This window comes from Telmatherina bonti (assembly GCF_933228915.1).
Source record: "Telmatherina bonti genome assembly, chromosome: 1".
NCBI lineage: Eukaryota > Metazoa > Chordata > Actinopteri > Atheriniformes > Telmatherinidae > Telmatherina > Telmatherina bonti.
In genome coordinates this window covers 27,088,668-27,108,951 of record NC_136619.1, presented here as the reverse complement: position 1 = coordinate 27,108,951, position 20,284 = coordinate 27,088,668, and the positions used below count along the sequence as shown (strand labels likewise).

Below are 20,284 nucleotides of genomic sequence, written 5' to 3'. Positions count from 1 at the left end.
AGAAGAAACAAATGGAGGCTGGTGCTTGATACCTAGGCTGCTGCCACGCTTAGTGCAGAAAAGGCTGGTGACACTGACATCCTTTCAATGCTTAAAAGTGTCAACACACTGCATGTGATCCCCACCAGATCCTCTGTTTCAAAGGGGGCTTCTGCTGGTTTCTGTGTTATTTCTGGCTGTCCAACCAACTAGTAGGCACTTCTTTCTCTGAAGCCTGTGAGACTAAAAATGCAAGGGGCCACAGTCATGTCCACTTGGAGAATGTCCTCTTAAAAACAGAGCTGTGTCTGTTTGAAAGCTGGCGCTCCCATGCTCTCCAGCTCTGAGAGCAGCAGGCCTGCTGTGAACCTCTCCCCCTTTCTCCACCATGCCTTCCTCTCACTGGGCATCAGCCAACTGAAGCAGGGCAGCAGGTGGATCTCTCACCCTAACCACACTTAAGAAAACCACATTTCATCTACTTGACTTTTAAATGTGAAAGAGCAGTTTTGACTTGCTGAAACTCACACCCAGAGCCAGTTATTTTAACATTTGTGTTGAAGGTGAGAAGTTCCTTAGTGTGATGGATATGCTGGATAGTTTTCTGAAAAATTTTCTTAGCACCAGCTTAACTTCAGTTATTCATGATAAAACGTTGCGCTAGAGTAAGCATGTATGCTTCATAAAACACTTCAGTCTAAGTTTTCAGTACTTTGAGGATGCTTGCTGAGCTATTTGTGAAATTAAAAGCACTGACAAAAGGATTTGGAGAGAAAACTCAATATTAGTTAAAAATTTAAATAACAAAGTAAGAAGGAAACAGCACCAAACTAAAAACTGCAAACATTGAAAGCACTGTACAAACACAAATAAGTGCATGAATTTGTTCGAAACACTTATTTTGCTTTCTTTCTTTTGCTCACCTTCAGTGCTACACTGCAACTCTTGCTATACAGTACAGCATCAGGTTTACACACTTAACACTTTCTCCCAGCTGATGCACTGAAAAATGGCATCACTTGTTTCAGCCAATCTCTTTTCCTTCTCATTGCATAATCATTAAAATTGCAGCATTTTTAAGGTAGTCACTGTTGCCTGTAGAGTTTAGATTTTAGTGCGTGCTCATTCCATGCACGGTTTGTGTAGACATCTTGAAGGTAAGCAAGGTCCCCCACACAGCATGTATCAACACATCATGTTGCCCAAGAGATGGCTGCACTGTGCTCTTTGGCTTTCATGCGCAGAGCAGCAATACTGGAGGACTTGCGGTCAGGGTCCATGTTGAGATCATAAGTGTTGATGCCAGCAGCCATGCCAGGAGATCCTCCGAACAGGCTGCCCATGTGAGGCTGTCCTACGTGCCCTCCAGGGCTTGGCACACCCAGGAAATCAGACACCCCACTGGCAGAGTGAGGGTGAGGTGTCATACAGGGAGTTACGGTATCACAGGGCACAACACAACCCGGGACAGGTGATGCTGCACTACTGCCTCCAATCCAGGAGGGGTTCTGGATCTGAAACATTGTTAGAAAATCAGCTTTGTTGAATAATCAGAGATGAAGATGTGACATTATTTTTTATTTTAATTTTACTGACCAGAGAAACTTTAGTGTATCCTGAGAAAAGTCTTTACCAATTACTGTCACAGAAAGGTCCTTTACTGCCATAAAACACTGCAAAAACCATGTTCAAGTCTTCTTTTCTGCTTTCTCCCCCTCTTTTACCAAACTTAATCTCATGTCCTCATAGTAAAAATAACAGCATATTATTGTACTATCTTACAGTATATGATGGCGGCATAAATTCCGGTTTACCTCAGCTAATCCAGTATCTATCACTTTCTTATCATTAATGCACAAACAGGCTTGTTTTGCATTTCAACTACATATATTCCCACAAACAGAAATAAAAACAACTAAACCCGTTTTAGTAGTAAAAATTTGAACACTTGTTTCACTGTATTAACATGTTTTAGTTATGAGTAAACTGACCAATTCAGCTAACATTATTCATTATAACTGCAACTTTATTTTCATACATTAGTCAGCATTGCTCCTTCAGATGTAAGCAAACAAGTCTAATAAGGACATTCTTAGCTTTTATTCATAAAAGCATTCACTTAAGAATATCCCAATAAATCACATTTAGACAACTCATGCATACTGAATCTGGCACAGCCTCCAATTCAGCAACCCACCTTCTTCATGGCTCCAGTAAGTGAGTGTGTGGAGGAGGCTTTATGTCAAACTCCTGAAAAATCATCTACTGTAAGTAGTTGATTGTCTAAATGATCTGTTGATACATGTGCGAGTGATGTATATTCAATTGTGAATATACAATTACTATGAAATGAAATACTTTTCTGTTGTAAATCCACTGAAAACTTACAGCAAATTTAAAGTAGTTTCATATAAATCATGGAAACAGATTGTTTTGAGAAGCTAATCTCAACCTTACGCTTCATAATGTACCTGTGCTTCTTTCTTCAACCTAATCTGAAGTCTGAAGCGTTGTACTAGGGACAACTGGTTCTTTGCCTTCTTGCAGAGGCCCACATGATGTGTTTTAGGCTAAATGTTTTATTGGATAAAATGAAAAGCTTTGCAGCTTATAATTATATAAATAAACTGCATTTCTTATTATCAAGCAAGACCTGTAACAACATTGCTGGAGCCAATGACGTGGAAGAAACACTGATAAAAAAAAAAAAGCTGATTTAGCTCAAAGTAAGTTTGCCTTGTGTTTGGACTGCAGTAAAATATTGGATCTTCCTGACTAAACAACTGTTGATTTAAAACAAATAAACATCTTTGGATGTTTGCTTTTTACAAATGTTATTTTTACAGTAAATTTATGCTTCAGCTGTTATAATCAGTTCACTATTTTCAAACTGTTTTTTTTTTTTTTTTTTTTACATGTGCCACTTTTTTATATTTATTTATTTATTTATTTATTTATTTATTATTAAATAATCTATCTCAACTTTATTTTTATGTTTTTATCTCAAGTTTTTTTTACATTTTTTTTTTTCATCTGGATTAACCGGTTTAGAAAATGAATGAATGATTTTCATCCAGGCTTAATAGCTTCTTATCTACTGTGGAAAAACTAACAAATGTCAATTCTCAACTCAGAATGGATCATACCAGGAGATATGTAATGTTTTAGATAAATCAGTGTGGATTTTCTGTGCTGACATGTTAAAGTGTTGATTCTGTACCTGTGCATAGTTCTCAGGACGCGTTAGAAGAGGCAGCTCGTAAGCAGTTGAAAAATGAGTTCGGACCTGCTGCATCTGGCCAAAGCGCTCCCTCTTTCTCCATTTCGCTCTCCGGTTCTGGAACCACACCTGCAGAGTGAAGTTGACTGAGTGTCAAAAAACTAGCCGCAAAGGTTGACATTTTATCGTAGAGAGCAGGGCAGCTTTCATCATTTCATCTGGACACCGTCCACAGTCGAGGTGAGGCTGAAATATTAGAAACAAACAGTTGATGTACACAAACCCTAAAGAGCTCTTTCCCGTCAAATCTAAATGAAATATTGTTCTCCAGTTACAAATATAACTATCTGTTTTAAATAAAGAAGTGATGCCAAAATAATATCTGTACAACATAAAATATTCAAACTTACTAACTTTAGTCTGAAACCACAGAAATGCAAGCAGGGAACTGAAGTCATGTATATGTACCTTCAAATGAGAGGATGAAACACTGGAAATTGTGCAGAAGACAAAGACAGTTGAGAGGTGACTTATAAACATTGCTTTGCAGACTTCCTTTGACTTAAGGCTTACAAAAAAATGTAAACTCAGTCTGTCATTTCACCTTTGCTTATTTGTTGTCTGTCCAGAACGGGGGCTTTTTGTTTTCAAGTAATCATCTTTGACATCTGAATCTGAATCTTGTTTACTGAAAGCATTAGTGTGTTTGGTTTATCATCAGGGCAAGTGAAAGCAATCTAAATACTTTTTCTACTTGTGGGCTAAACATGCCATCTGTCATGTTTGTTATCAACACTGGTTCACATTTAAAGATCTGGTTGATAACTGAACTATCTTGTTGCAGCCACCAGCTTGGACTGATGTTGGCAAAAATTGTGCAAGAAAAACTTTTCTCTTTGATGTATTTGTGAAATTATAAATCTGCTTTTTTTTTTAGATGCTTCACTAAAAGGGGCAATAGGGGAAATTAAAAAGTGAGATGGGATTATAACAAGGGTTTGTTTGCATTTTCCCTTTTAATTTCCTGAAGCCTAAAAAGTCTGGCTTAGAAGCACTAAGCCAGACAATGTCTCCTGCTAAACTGAAGAAGTTCACAAGCCAGAGGACATAATCCTTCTTTCCTTGATGTTTTCATACATCTTCTTTAGTACTCAGGGTCTCTAACCTTGTGCAAATTGATCAGAAAAAGTTGCTTTTGGATTGTAATAGTTGTTCTAAAAGGCGTTTTTAAATTGTCTTCCCAAAATACTCCATTGCCAGCAGCTCATCAGCTCAGCCTGTTGGCTATTATACGAGGAGAACATATTTTTGTGCGGCACACACTGCATTGTGACAGTAATTGGTAAAGACCTTGACAGCTTAAGTAGCTGGTAGACTTTCAATGAGGCTTTATTTATGTTACAGCCCCAGAGAGAAAGAGCAGAGAAATGCCAAACTGGCCCCAGCAGGAGAGCTGTACGGGGCTGAAAACACTTTGAAGTGAGCGAGCGGCTCAGAGGATTGATAACCCACCTCTGCTGTCACTCACTGCAGTCTCCAAACTCAGTCAGATGAAATCCAAGGCTGAGCCTGGCTTCAGTTTTCCAACACCCCCAAAAGCACTAATAATATAACCGAAACACCCCTGACCAGTGTTGTTGTTCATGATGTGTAAGTTTGTTCTCTTTTATCCAAAATCCCTCACCAGATACTTCTTTATCCCCAAGTTAAAGGCGAGTGCAGAGAAATCGGCTTCGCTAAAGGCTCACTGGAAATGTGTTGCACAATGACGGGAGTACTTTAAAAAACTTTTTTTGCAATGTTGCCTCACTGTTTTTGTTCTGAAAAAGCTTAACAAGTCTTACAACTTTATTTCTTATGTTGAATCTGAACATTTTAGTCCTTTTTTTTTCATTCCACAAATTGTCAGAACACAACGTCAGAAGTCCATCACACAGTTGCCTGTGACATCTTTAAACTTCTTTTTAGCATCTCAGAAGATTCTCAGACCAGCTTATGTCTGTCAGTTATTGGTTACAGGTTAGACACCTGTGTTTCCCTGCTGAACTCTAGATCAGATGCCATCTTGGATCTCTGGATTATCAAAAAAGCAAATCTGAGAGATGTGATGCTACTGAAACCCTTGACCCTTGACCCCTGACCTTCCCGTGTAGTGTATATGACTCAGATCTGAACTCACCCTCTTCCTTTGAAACCCTGAAACTGAAAAAACAAACAATCCAAGTCCCTGACGTTGTTTAACTAAAAGTTTCTTTTGTTTTTTTTTATGTGTTTGTGTGTGAGAACCATCAGGCCTTGAGGTTGCTCTCTGTTTTATTGAAACAGAACAGAAAAGTGTTTTAAAGTAGGCTTTTTTCATCCACAGTACAGTCTCTTTCTAAGCATTTTTTACCTCCAGATGCCGATCTGATGAGCTGTGAGTTCATCCTTATGCGTGTGAATGACCTGTACAGAGTGCAGAGCCCTGCTCTCTGACTGACAAGGCATCTTGTGTCTTTTATCTTTTTAACTTGAGTGTTTAAGAGGGCCGCTGGGAGGGCTGATGGCTGTAAAGCTGCATCCATCTGAAGCAGGCAGGCAGGTCTGTGATAGCACAAGCTGCAGAGCGGCATACCTTCACAGGCTCAGGGTTGACTTATAACCCTGTGGCTACACAGACTTCCTGCGTTCGCTCCAGCTAATCATGCTAAACATTGGTTTTAATTGAGCTTGTATTCTATTTCTTCTGCACCACTACACATATAAGATTTAGAGACTGAGAGAAATCTTCATAGTAATAAACTTCAAGAATTGGTCACAAAGTTAATCAAAAACCCTTGGGCAAGGTTTCACACCTACTTGGGAGTCCACAGCAGGGACACATTCTTGTCTGAACAGCATGTTAATGAAAGAAAAACACAGAAAATCCATGGGATTTGGTCGTCATCCACTACCACCTCACTGGAACATGGTACAGAAATGGTGGAGGTCTCATTTACTCTGTGATGTTAGAATGCATTACAGCCGTCAGGACCGTTTGCATGATAATCAGACTGAAAGGTCAGGGGCACAGAGTCTCCTCCCGGCTGGACTGATACTTACTGATATGAACTCAGTATCAGTATTCAGGAAACTAAACTGCAGGAGTGAAAAGGCAAAAAAAAAAAAAAGCCATTGCGATGATCCCAGGAAAAACACAGTAGAGTCATATGTTGATGAAAGTCTGCTCTCCTCACTGCACATATGAGGCCCAGGCAGCTCAAACCTCAGCGCCCCCCCTGGGCCCCCTGGCCTCTGTTAGCTCTCATTCCCCAAGACTCTCCCCCATTTCCCACAATGCCAGATAAATCTCACGTTGTTCTGTGAGTGACGTTATCTCTGTGGAGCTGCAGATGCTGAAGGATCCATGAGGTTGTGTTGCTGAAACCCTGTCTGCTTTAATGAAGAGCTCTTTTAACCTCACTGATAGCACAAGAGAAAACTTCCAGAACGTTGTTCCCTCTTACAAATCTAAATTTACCTGCGGCTTTTAAATCTCCTCACAAACTTTTTAGTTGTGTTTGCCCGCCTCACCTGCACACGAGCTTCAGTCAAGTCAGTCCTGAGTGCGAGCTGCTCCCTGGCATAAACGTCAGGATAGTGCGTCTTCTGGAAAACTTTCTCTAGCTCTTCCAGCTGGTAGCTTGTGAAGGTGGTGCGGTTGCGTCTCTTCTTGCCTTTGTTGCTTTCTCCGCTATCAGCCTTGTCCAGTGGAGTCGCCAAGTCAGTGCCTGGCGACCTATCAGAGGCTGCCTTGACACCTTGATCCTTCACGGCCAGGTATCTGGTGTCCATTCCAGGTGGGTCTGAATCTGGCGCCAAATCTGAGTCTGTCAGACCAGAGCTGTCTTTACCTGCAAAATTAGAAAGAACATGAAACCTGTTAAAAATAAAGGTTTGTTTTTATTCTTCAGTTTGGACTAAAAGTCCTGAAATAACAAAAGCAGATTTTGTCACTTTCTGACCATCTGATTGAAATAATAAAATGAAATGATTATAAATCTTAATACATGAATCTGATGAAAATATACAGGTTACAAATGTTGTGTCCCCCAGTTGGGGGACCCTGAGAATAGAAAGTCCCAAACTGTGCTAAACTGGCTGTTTTGGAGCCTCATCTGATCTATCTGTAGCAACACGTTTAATTTTGTCCTGCTTCTCTTTATCTGAATTGACCTTAACAGAGATAAAGTTCAAAGATTGTATGATTTGACAGAAGTTAAGTTACAGCTGTATCATCCCCAAGACATAGTCATATTCCTATTCTTCCTGAAAAGGCCTGTTTTCCTTTTAGGTAATTCAAACCTTTTTTTTATTTATGTTTTGTTCTAGCTTCATTAACTCTTCACCAGGAACACATATATAATTTACACATCTTAACAAATCTCACAAGCATTTGTGTGCAAGGACAACCAACACTGCAAAAACTGAAATCTAAGTAAGATTAATAATCTTAAATTGAGTACACATATGCTTATTTTTTTAAAAGGTAAAATAATTCTTAGTTTTTATGCCAGAGAATTCCTCTTGTTTTAAAGGTATTTTTACTTGTTTTAGGAAGTCTTGACAAGCCAAATTTTCTTGTTCTGTTGGCAGATAATTTATCTTATTTTAAGCAACATTTACCTAATTTTTGTTTATTTTTTTCTTGTTTTCTAAGGCTGAGTTTTGCAGTGCATTTATTTGGGTGCCTACCCTATGGGTGCTAATGTCATCGTCCCTGTTTTGCAATCAGCAAGTTTTTTTTCTTTCCTCTGTGCCTCCATTGATCCTGCCTTGTAAACACAGCCAGACAAAATGAGAGCTGTGTTATTAAACTCTCTGCTTCTTCAAAGACACTATCAAAGATAGTTTTACAGAGCTGTCTTTGTCTTGGCCACTGAAACATGAATACATAGATTATCTTGATTCTAAAACCCAACTAAGCAAACAGAAAAACAAAATTGAGTCTGTTCGTCCACACTGGCCTCTGGCAGTGTTTAGAACTGATGATTGATTTGGTTTAGGATCAATATTGTAATGCATGACGTTTAATGGGGTGGAACAAAGGAATTTCTCGCTCCATGTGAGGAAATTCTCTTGTGAAATTTGCTGATGTGGAGGAGTAAGTGTGTGTTTGTCTGTGGACGGTCTGTATAACTGGTTTAGTTGTGGTTTGTGGATTATTCTCTGATGTATTGAGAAACAGAAATCCAAACAGATTGTTGCAGATTGTTTTCACGGCACACACTCTTCAACCACCAGCATCATCCACTTCAAGATACACACAAATGCACACCCTCTCTCGCGCTCTCTCTCTTTCTCTCAGATGCTATTTGTCAGCCCAACATGTGTTTGGAGTCTGTCGTGCGGCTGCAAAGTCACCTGGCAGCAAGATCGTCACAATTAAATAGCAGCGGAGTACTTTCCAGCCATGCAAAAGAGATGAAAATCTCCCTCTCTTTTTCTGTAACACACACATTAGATTTCTTCACGGCTGCAGTGTGACTGTAAAACCTCAGGCAGCTCTGTGATCATAAATTTCCACATCCTTGTCTCTGCCAGTGTTCTTGTCTGAGCTGGCAGCTCTTTTTGCCCTGCTGCTGCATCCCGCTGAACAAGCCGGTTGTAAACACATCTCCTCATTAATATGCATTCCCATCATGAAATAGCTGAATGTGTGCAGGGCACAGCAACGGACCGCTCAGGGAGAGCTGTTTCAAAGTAGGGGTAACTGAGTCCAGCATGTTCCTGCACACAAATATCAGCTGATATGAAGCTATTTGTAGGGGTGACAGTGTATTTGCTAATCCTTACATTTTTTTCAGGTTTGGATGATATGAAATTTTAGTTCTGAGAATTTACAATAAACACCAAGAGACCCACAGCCCACAGTCATGCAGAGTAATGTGCCTCAAGTTGAGGTTTTTATCTTTTACAAATACACCAAAGCATGTCTTACCAGTGTTTAGTCTCAATAAGATTTTGAGATATAAGACATAGATAAAGTTTAATGATAAATATTTAGCCAATATGCTTCCATTAAATAGTGGATTGCCTCATCTATGATGTGAATGTAACTTGTAAAAGTTGTTTTACTAAAATGTCAGTTCACTGCATGACCTCATGTCTTGCTAGCCTTTTGGTTCAAAGTCACATTTTGGCTTTTAATGACCAAAACTGTGCTGTCAGGAATAAGCCCATTTTACTTTATGGATTTATTTAGGCTATATTGTAAGATGTAATTGCTGGCTATATAGATGTAATTAGGCTATATTGTCAGATGCCTTTTTTATTTGATTTGTTATGATAACAGTCAATAAAATACAATAAAGCTTCTTGTTGAGTTACTGCACAGAGGGAAATTGTTGAGCCTCTTCCTTTTATTTTAATTAGTCTTAATAATTGTTGACAGCACACATTGTCTGTTTTTCTTCATTCAGCCTAAGTTATTGTGCTAATGTTTTGGAGAAACAGGTTATAGACAGGTAGAACATGCTTATCACCCTTAAAAGATTCACAGACGTTCCCCAGCCTAACACAGTTGGACTTGTTTGTTTCTTGTTAACACTTACGCATTCTTTTGCACTTTAGGGGAGAAAATGTGTTTTGTGCCAGTACAAATGTCACACAATTTTTTTCACCTTTTTTCCATAGTCAGATCCTTAAGTCCCACTGAGGTACAAGTTTTCAGGCTGTTTGAAATCATGACACCCCTCAGTGATCAAAGGCTGTTGTTTATACAGCAACACTGATGTATTTTTGGCAAGAGCAGGATATTGTGACAATCAACTGCTTTTTATCTGTATAATCTGCTGAAGTTGTGAGGTTCTCCAACATTACTGAAGGTAAGGAGCATCTGGCCCTCCTGCAGGGAACACCATACGTACAGAGAGCGAACAGAGGCTGTCAAGATGTCTTTTGAAACAGGCAGGAAGGAGTGACAGTGAAAAACGAGCTGCATTAAAACTTGACATGTCAAACTGTTCATGAGTTCGGCTCTCTGACTTTTGATATATAAAAGACTTCTTTAGAATTTCACCAAACATCTGCACTTTTCAATGCAGCGTCTTCAGCACAAACAGGTTCCAGTAATAATCTAGAAAATTCACAAAATGCCATGTAAAGTGTTTTTGGTTGCAGCCAAAGAATGTTCTATTTTTGCTGCAGTGGAACCAGCAGTCTGCGTGAGTTTTGGTTACACTGCATGTGTCTGCAGTTTTGTATTCACACAGAGAAAGGTCTACAGAAACGAGATGCGCACAAAGAGTGAAGAACAACCCGAGCCTGACTACAAAACAGCACAGGCTGATACACAAGTCTGTGTTTTCATATACAACAGTTTTATATATTGTCATGCAATAACATCGCCATGTCATTGTGACTCTGCAGAACTTTGGCATTGACATGTCAACATCAGTGCCAAAGTTCTTATTGGCCAGACAGCCATCGCGGCAAGACAGCTACACACTGCTTCTCAGTTGAAAACAAGGGGGCAACATCAAAGTGTAATTTAACTGGCTGTAAAGCGACAGGGCACCTCCCCTGCCTCTTTATTGACTGGGATGGCTGGGGTCAGCTCACTGTGTTAAGGGGAAAGACTATAAATTACACACCACACAGTGACTAAGAGAGACTAACAACATGTTGGTCCAGCTGAAAAAGATGGATGCAGAACAGAAGGAGAGGAAGAAGAAAAATAAAATCAGAAAAGAAGGAAGGAGGGAAATTTTAAGTGTTTTTGCTGTTTTACAGATTGGGGCTATTGAATTTGAATTTTGACTGACATCAATCAAGAGCCAGCCAGGTCTGTGAAAATGAAACCTGATCTTCTGAAAGCTGCTAGAGTCACACAAGGACTTTTCACAAATCACAGACTGATTTAAAATCAGAAAGAGTCTCTAAGCACACAGTTATTACACTGCAACGCACAACAGATTCACCTGTGTTTCTACCTAAACAAGGTTCAAGAGATAAATAAATAATAATAAATAAATAATAATCCAAACATTAGGTTGCTAAAAGTAACAAAATAATAATATGAGTGAAGCTAAAATGTTGCTAACGGTCAAGTGGTCAGAGCTGTAGCCCGATGGCTCAATAACAGGAGAAAATAGAGAAACTCATTTCTTCATCTTAAAGAGACAGCCCGATGCTACACCATTAGTTTATGATATGGTGATAATAAAAGATGGATAACAATGATGAAAAGTAAAAAAAAATATATAACACAAATAGTTAATAACTGATCTATCAGTTAGGCTACATTTTAAGACAATAAACATGTATACTGCTAATGGTGTCTGACAAAAGACCTGTCGAAGATTTTTTTATTTATTCCTCAATGTCACCAGAAAAACAAAGTTTACTAATGATTAGAAATTTAGACCGAACAAAACATAAAAATATAAATAAAAGAAAGCAAACAAAAATAAAAAAGAAAGATCCATCTCAATCACGTTTTGTCCCACGTTCTTCCTCTCAATGACTCTCCTCCTCCCACCAGCTCTCTTCCAAAAATTTCTCCCAGTATTCGGAGAAAAACACACTTTCCACCATCTCACATTTTTGTTGTATAATTGAAACACAACATATCGTCCGAGTGACAAAGACTCATTTGTGTATATTTTAGTGTGGATGCACGTAAAATGAAAAAATGTGTTGGTGGAAAACCTCACAAGGGAGCACACATGAAGTGTTCTTACCAAAAATATTCAGCGACTGAAAACTGCAACCAGTTTCCACTAGCCATCTTCCTGAATATATCAGTTCCAGCAACATGACCTGTAAATCCACCTTACAATCCACCAGGTACAGAAAAAAAATAAATATCAAACAGCCCAGATACATCTGAATATTTATAAACACCATCATGTTTAATGATCATTGGCTTAATAGAAATACAGCAAGTCTAAAAACTGTCATACACCAAATAAGCCAGTGTTTGCTAAATATATTGTAGCCTGTAATAAGGCTTTGTAGGGACTGGTAACATACATTGTTAGTGACAAATGTTTAGTACAAAAATAAATAAATAGATAAAAAGGTAGAAACTAAAAAAAGTTGAAAAGCTACGCAGAACTATCAAATATGAAAAAGCTTCTAACCTGGCAATGCTTATGAAAAGTACACTAATTTAGATGATATTCTTCGGTTATTTCCATACATGAAGATTTTGCCATGTTATTTTATGTAAGTAAGACTATAATAGAGTGGCCACCTGTAGGGTGTACTGTTTGGATAATGGTTCAGGGTTGGCTGTTTTTTCATACTATATGGAACTAAATTTTTTATGCTCCCGCAAATAATGTACATTTACAACACACAACATGATGTGCAATAACTGTGCCTTTTTTTTTTTTATCACAACAGGCTGGACTCTTTTTTTTTTTCCCCCAAAAAAACAAAAAAGAAAAGGTCAAATTATGCAACAAGGAACACTGTGAAACCACAAAAAGATAACTCTTTAAAAAAAAAAACGTCTTTTAATATCTTAGAAATTTTGATAAAAATGAAATAAACTAGAAAAAAGTCACTTTACTCACATGAAACATGAAAACTGGGATTCTGAACTGTACTGTGGTCTTGACACTGTCATGGTACTGCATGTTTGTTTCACACAATACAATGACAAAGAGACCAAAGAAAGTCCTGGACTTCATGAGCCTGTTTTTGCCTGGCTGCCCTCACTCGGCCATGCAAACTGAGCCGAATGTAAATTACCCTGCCAAACTTTAAGCTAAATGGTAAAATGATCCTGAGTCCTTGTCACCTCCACTCATGTCATTGGTTTGCTGAAGTGCGCCTCAGTTGTCTGGGCTGCATGGCTGGTTTCCATTACGCCCTGCTCCAGCCAATCTCCACAGACGGCCATTATCAGAGGCTGAAATGGCTTTGCTGGGTCATGAGTGGTAAAGGAACAAAAAAAAATAAATAAAAATCACGCCTGAGCATTGGTTCTGTATCTGAGGGTGAAATAAATATGATTACAGGGCATCATAGCAGAAAAAATGTTTTCAGTGGAAAGAAACAGGAGCATTTTATGTTTTCCAATTGCACCAGCACTCTGTCATATGTCAAGTAATAGGAGGCCCAATTCTGTTAGGGCCAACAATTTACCATGAATACATCACTTAGTCTTAATGGTTAAACTGGAGTCCAACTCCAAATGTTGCAAAAAAGTGCTGCTTTGACACCAGAGAGCCTCAAATGGGGGTTTCAAATGGATTTTCTCTGCTGTATGCACACAGGAGGACTCTCCCTCTTTTCCAAACAGATGAGCAGGAAAGCCATGCTAAAGGTCAGCGCCTTCAGACACTGAGAGAAGACACGGATACATCAAAAGAGGAAGTCTCTGGAGGATAACAAACACGTAGGTGGCTGCTTTGGGATCATAAAGTGATTGATGGAACTCTCACAGTGGACTATGTTATTCAATTATGAACGTTCTCTAAAGTTTTGGGAAAAGTTTCGAGATCCTTCATCTTTAGTGTTTCCATAATATACAGATGTATTCCTTTTTAATTGAAGATAGCATTTAAATATCCTACAGCTTTCAGTTTACCACCAGCTGTGACTTTGTATTTTGACAGTTCATTTAGAAAATTTGCTAGATTTTCAGAAATGTATCTGTTGTGTCGTGGAGTTTAATATTCGAACACTTTAAAACTATTCTTACTAAAGGAAAGATCTCATGCTCTAACAACTCCTCTTTTTATTTTGTCATCTGGTTTTGATGCATTTGACATATTTAAGGCTCCTTACCATCTTTATCAACTACCCGCCCATGTTAGTCTTTTCCCTCATATGTTTTATTTCAGTTTTTGCCAGTCTGTCTCAGCCTGAACTAGAAGCTGTCCACTCTAGAAAGCTGCATTTACCGCATAATGATTGACTTATTTGTGTGTGAACATGTTTGTGCTGACTGTAACATGTAAATGTTTATTAGAAGCTGTTCTTCTTTCTATAGCTCTCAGACCAGCCTTCACATCACCTTTGACTGAAAGGATCAGACCGCAAATAATAGCAACACAGCAAATCTCTAACAATCTGAAACTACCACACCAGTGCTCAAATTACAGATTTTGATAAAGGAAAATGAGTTAGGAAGTAAAAGACTACTGCATATTCCAATAAAAATGAATAAATAAATAAAAACAGCATGGATCATTTATCTTCTTTCTTTTTTCGTCTACAAGCAAGTTCGGCACATTTTACTGCTGCATGCAACTGATGTTCAGTCAGTCAGAGGCGTAAGTCAGTGAAAACTCTTCCATCAGTAAGAATCACGAGTAAAGCAACCTCTCCCTAAACATTGCACGAATTTAATTACATTTATATGCGACTTGAGCGATTATAATCTGATTTAAAAGCAGGAAGTCTGCTCTTGCAGAGCTGAGGAGGTTTTTTTCTGTGAGGGTCAGGTCAGCGTGAGGAAATAAAAGCAAACACTGAAGTTTGGTGTCTGAGTCGTATTAAAGGCGTCGCTTGTCAATTTTTTTTTTTTTTTTTTTTTTTTGTTCCTGTCTTGTTTACAATTCGTTCATTGATCCGCTTTGTTGTAGATGTCTGATGACCTGCATTCACTTTTTTTCACTTTTGAAAAGTTTATTTCTTATTGTTTACTAATGCTTTATAACGAAAGAAGTGACATTTGTGTCATTTGAAGCTGTGAGCCTAAAAGTGTGCCGCAAAAGGTTGTCCTCTTTAAACTAAGCTAATGAATAAACACACAAATAAACAAGACAAATAACAGGCAATGGAAGGACACACTTTTGTCTCTTAATTCTCAATCCTCTGTTTTCCTTCGTGGCAGTGTGATGAAGGAGTTTCAGGTCAGTGTAATAGCTGCGGCTTGTTTACAGCACAATATAAAGTTTTATTTCATCTCGATTTACCGGATCTATGTCAGGGTTAATAGGTAATAAAAACTTAACAGCCATTTTAAAAGGCCCATATGAGCTTTTGAAGAGATTGATTTCTGCTCCTGACATGATGGAGCCATAAAGGGGTTTCCGAGGACGAACTGTCAAAACATCATTAAACTATTCATCAAATTTAGTGTAACTCTGATGGACAGTGCTCAACTTAAAGAAAAAAAGTTTGGTCATTTCATGTGTTAAAACAGGACATCACAATAAAGAATTAACATTATTTTATTTTATTTTAAATGTCTCTTTTAGGTTGCTTTTTGTTTTGTCATTTCGTGTTGGATACACATGATCCTTTTATTTGTACATTTTTACAAATATAAAATGAGATATTTAATTATTTTTTTAGAATCTGAAAATTTACACAAAACAATTTATCAAAATGTCATTCTTATTTTTAATAATACCAGCTGAGCCTCAAAACAAATAGTCTGATTGCAGCTGAAAAGGTGCTGTAAATACTTATTTATGATGGATACAAACGGAACATAATATGTTTTTAAGAAAAAACGAAAGAAAAAAAACCCCGTAATTTTTCTTTCTTAATGTCTATTTTTCATCGTTCTGGTTTTTTTTTTTTTTGGTTTTTTTTAAACTGCTGGCAAAATGTGTATTACATCTCCAGTATACTTTTAGAAGGCTTAAGTTGCGCTCAGTCCAATTCATTTGCGTTTTCCAAACACATTATTACTCAATTCTAATGGCAACTCTAATGTCATTAAATGGCCATATGTAGAAAGTCTTTTTGAGGTGTGACAAAAGCGTCTTAATGTTGTTGGAAAGTGACCGTGAGCCTAACGAGGGTCAAAGTTTTATTCACACCCTCATAATTCATCAATTACAGCTGACCATTCGTGCAATTAAATCTAATGGGATCCAATAAGGCAGCGCAGTGAGATGAAAATATTATCAGTTTGGAGCTCACTATTTGTGCCATCTGAAAACCTGTTAATTCAATTGTCCGACTCAACTCCAATATTAAGGATTGTAATGTAGATTATCGCATTAAATGTGCCCTAATTTAATTCTGATGCCCAAAGAGACAATTTGATAGTCAGGAAGATTATTCATCTTCTTAACCGCGCTACGCGCGCAGCCTCGGGGCCGCGTCCGCGCGTGTTGGGATCTCCTTCGTCCTGCTGCTGCTGCTGCTATGAGAGAAAGTTTGATGATGGGCTTGCTCGTAGGTGGGTGCAAATGAATTTAACCTGTGAAACTCATTTTGGGAAGTGGTTGTAACAGCCTGATGCAGTAAATAATGTATTCGCAGAACAGATTTGTTTTTTTCTGCTTCTCTTTCAAACCTTTCCTGCTGCCGGATTTGAAACAAAAAGAGCAATGATTCATTACTGACAGGATCCAAACACACGGACTCAGCTGAAAGAAGATACTCTGACACTAACTGGAGTGTATTCCTCTAATTTATAGTGAATACACATCTCATCCATGTTTTCTCCACTCACCATAGCACGGGACGAGCGCTCCGTTGTGTCCTCTTTCTTGGTGCAGTTTGTCCTCCTCGGGGGGTGTTTTGCAAGAGGACCTCTGCATGAAGAGATGGTATTTGCTAAAAGAGCCTTGCCCAGCTGCGGCGGCATCCAATGACTGGCACTCCTGCTGGAAGGGGCTCCGGGACTTTTCTCCGTAAGCCTGACCTTTGTTGGACAGGAAGGCGGTGGGGCTGTATTTGGTGTCAGTAGCTGAGAATGTCCTAAAGTGGTCCGTCTGGTGATCCCTACCTTGCGCAGCAGAGGTGCTATAATATGAATCCATGGATGTCATATCGCTGTATGAGACGCAGGTATCGGCGTTCATGCCTAAAAAAAAGAGTCAACGGGAGAACAAGACCAAACTTCTTTTTTTTTTCCCTCCCTCTCTCCCTGCCTGTCTTTTGGAAAAGGAAGCGCAAAAAAAAAAACAAACCTTCCTTTCCCTCTACCTCATTCAGATGAAAATACACACGCATGCACACATGCACGCAGAGACTGCAGCCCACACCAGACTGCAGCTGGGTTTGGTTATAAAACGATTCAGATCTTTTCCAGGAACCACTGCCGTTGACCAAACACTCCAAACTCCCCCTCAGGTCTGAGGAGAGTTACACAAACCCGTCTTTCCTCAGGAGGATGGGACCCAGATCTCCTAGTTTCAGGACCTATCCCAAGTGATTATGCTGATGACATGAACGAGTTAGGTCGCATATTTACTAAAAAAGAAGGAAGAAAAATGGAAAACGGGGCGGGGAGGGGGCTAAACACATGACATTAATGCAATTTGGATATGAATAAAAGCCATGAGTGATGGCACTGGGACGGAGAGGGGCACAATTTTGTGCTTCATTTGCAATGGTTCATCAAGGGCAAATTATCCATTCAGCACACCATGTTTGCATCATACTGGCTCTGAATAAAACTGTATGTTTTATGGTCTTTTGATGCGTTATATGAATTCAAAAACTACTTCTAGAGTCACGTGCATCGTAATTAACCACTCAGTTCCGCCATAAAACATTTTAACCTGAAAATCTGCTATTTAAAAAAGCAAAACATACAACAATATGTCGTTTTCAATAAAAACATAATGGACAAAACCAAACAAAAGAAGAAAAGTGTAATTTAGTCAGAAAAAATACACACGATTTGTTCTGGCCGAGTTTCCAAATGTGCAGATAATCTTTGAGATATCAGATAATAAACAGCTTGGACAAAAGCCGCCGTTCATCTTAAAATAATTTTTTTTTTTTTTTTTTTGGAAATTCAGTTTCCATTCACTCGATGTTTTCTCAAAGCACATACATGGCAGGATTGAGGAGAAATGCCAAAATATGACAGATGATTTATCAGATCAATGCACAATTAATCTAATTCTTTGATGGGTTTAAAAATGTAAGCTGTTTCTGCTAACTATACATTACCATTTCACGCCGCTTTGAATGTTTTATTATTATAAATGAACGAAAATCTCAGCTATTATTTTTTTTTATAAAATCCCCACAAAAGCTGGAAACCTAAATTCCTGTGCAAAGATATGATTTATTTAGAAGAAAAAAAATAATTAGTTTCTTTTCAATCATTGCCCCTGTGGATCAAGGCTGGGAGTGAAAGATTAATCATACACACAAGAAAATTCATTCCCTTTTATTTGTCTCTCAATGTTTTGTCTGTTAAGTCTCCTAAATGATTCTTTCCTTTGTTGCCAAATTTGCTCCCAAAATCAGATATATCATTCCACTTACTTGGCATTTAAGCCATTAATAATAGCTAATTTAACTTATTTTGGTGTATTTATTTATACATTTGCAGAATATAAAATTGTCAACAAAACTAGTTTAAATGCCCCATATTACAAAGCTGAAATATCCTATTTAAAATATTAAAAAAGAAAAAAGAAAAGTTGAGGTTTAATGTGTATTTTATGAAAAAGCAGTTTTACCATTTTCTGAGTGTGTTCAGAGAAACAGACTAAAAAAAAAGTGTTAACATTATTATTATTTTAATTGAACAGGATTAGAGACAAACACCTCAGCTGCTTGACGTGTTTGTTTTTCTGATTGGGTGAATGATAAATCTTTTAATGAAAAAAAAATCCAAGGAAGAACTGAATACACTGAAGAAAGCATATGTGCTGCAGGAAAAAAAAAAAAAGATGGCATCACAGTGAGAATCTATATGCCGGCACATACGGCACTAAAGACACAACTCACACATGGCTGACACATGCACACATAGAAGCCCATGTATGGGAGGAAAAAAGAAAGTGAGTGAAAGAGGAGTTGAAATCTGTTGCTGTTAGTTGATTAGATTTTAAATGATGTCCGTGAAAGTGAGAGGTGTCCATACTTGTGATCTTCATGCTCTAAAAAACCTGGCTCACATTGTAACAGACTGTCCCTCAGGGTGGAGGTGAAATGACTTTACAACAGTTTATATTTCATCTCCAACACTCAAACAAATATAATCACTTTGAACTCTCTCTCCCCATATGTCAGCAGCATGATTTATCACAGTGAACCAAACTTAATGATCGCTTAGGCAAAATGTCAATCAGCTGCACTTTCTGTCTATGCTATCCATAAAAAGAAAGCTGATATTACTGTTAGTAGCATTTTTTTTCTTTCTAAAAAAAAAAAAAAAAAAGGAAAAGAAAAACTTAAAGATGTCAGTGTTTCTTTTGTGTGGTTCTAAATATTTCATTTGCTTATGGTAAAAGTAAGAAGCTGTCTTTGTATCTGTTTATCTGATCTATAGCCCCAGAATAAAGAAAATAAAGACAAAAGATTGTGTGCTTTCTATTTCTCCTGGCATGTTTTGTTCATGATTAAAGGCACAAACATAGTTTGATCTTTTACTGAACAGGAAAAAGAGTCTTCAGTTTTGCAAGCTCTATCATAAGAACCATGCACACTATCTTTAAACAAAAAATAAAAACTTTTACAGCCTGGGATGGCCAGAGTGGGAGTGCAGAGGACTCTTGGTTTTCACTACAAAAAAATAATTTATGTGTCAGTTTTCTGGCACAATGAGGGCAAGCTTCCCTCCTGACAGTAAACCCACCTGCTGGGAATAAAGAGCATTAAAACACTCACTTTCACAGTTTTGGAGCATGTGTAGGCAACAACACATAGGAAAATAAAAAACCTGACATCCTATTTTACCACCAGAAACACACTGTGCATGTTTAGGAAATGTTCAATATTCAGACATTGAATTCTAAAGAAGTCCTTTAAAAAGAGGTCACCACTAATAATGGATGTTATCGTTTAAACTATGTGACTGTAGGGATCAAAATTTAAAGAAAGTTTTCTTTTTCATCTGTTTTTTAAGCAAGAAAAAAAAAGACTAATATTGGAGATGAAGAGATTTTTTTTTCAATTTAATCATTTATGTGTAAATTGCATGTTTTGTGAAGATGTTTGAGTTTTTTTTTAGCTAAGAAGATTCCTCTGTTTTCACTAACTGGGGGTGGTTTACTGGAAATAGATGCTGTTTATTCCACACACCAAAACTCTGCTCAGACAACACAATAGATGAGGCTAACAAATTAAAAAAAAGTTTGATTAAATCTCATACAAAGCACAATTTTCTCCTCAGGAAGAGAAAATGTCAGCAGACAGTCAGTAGCTTCCTAAACATTTCTCATCTCCGGATACATCTAACTA

The 20,284-nt window shown here is 38.0% G+C and overlaps 1 protein-coding gene across 1 annotated transcript; it reads right to left on the bottom strand.

Moving 5' to 3' along the window:
* Window positions 1-1,172: 1,172 nt before the first annotated feature.
* Window positions 1,173-16,941, bottom strand: alx4a (ALX homeobox 4a; the record flags this gene model as incomplete). The annotated part of the gene is given in 4 exon segments (XM_079238613.1): window positions 1,173-1,493; window positions 3,200-3,307; window positions 3,309-3,328; window positions 16,590-16,941. Coding segments are annotated over 4 exon segments (801 nt in total).
* Window positions 16,942-20,284: the final 3,343 nt, after the last annotated feature.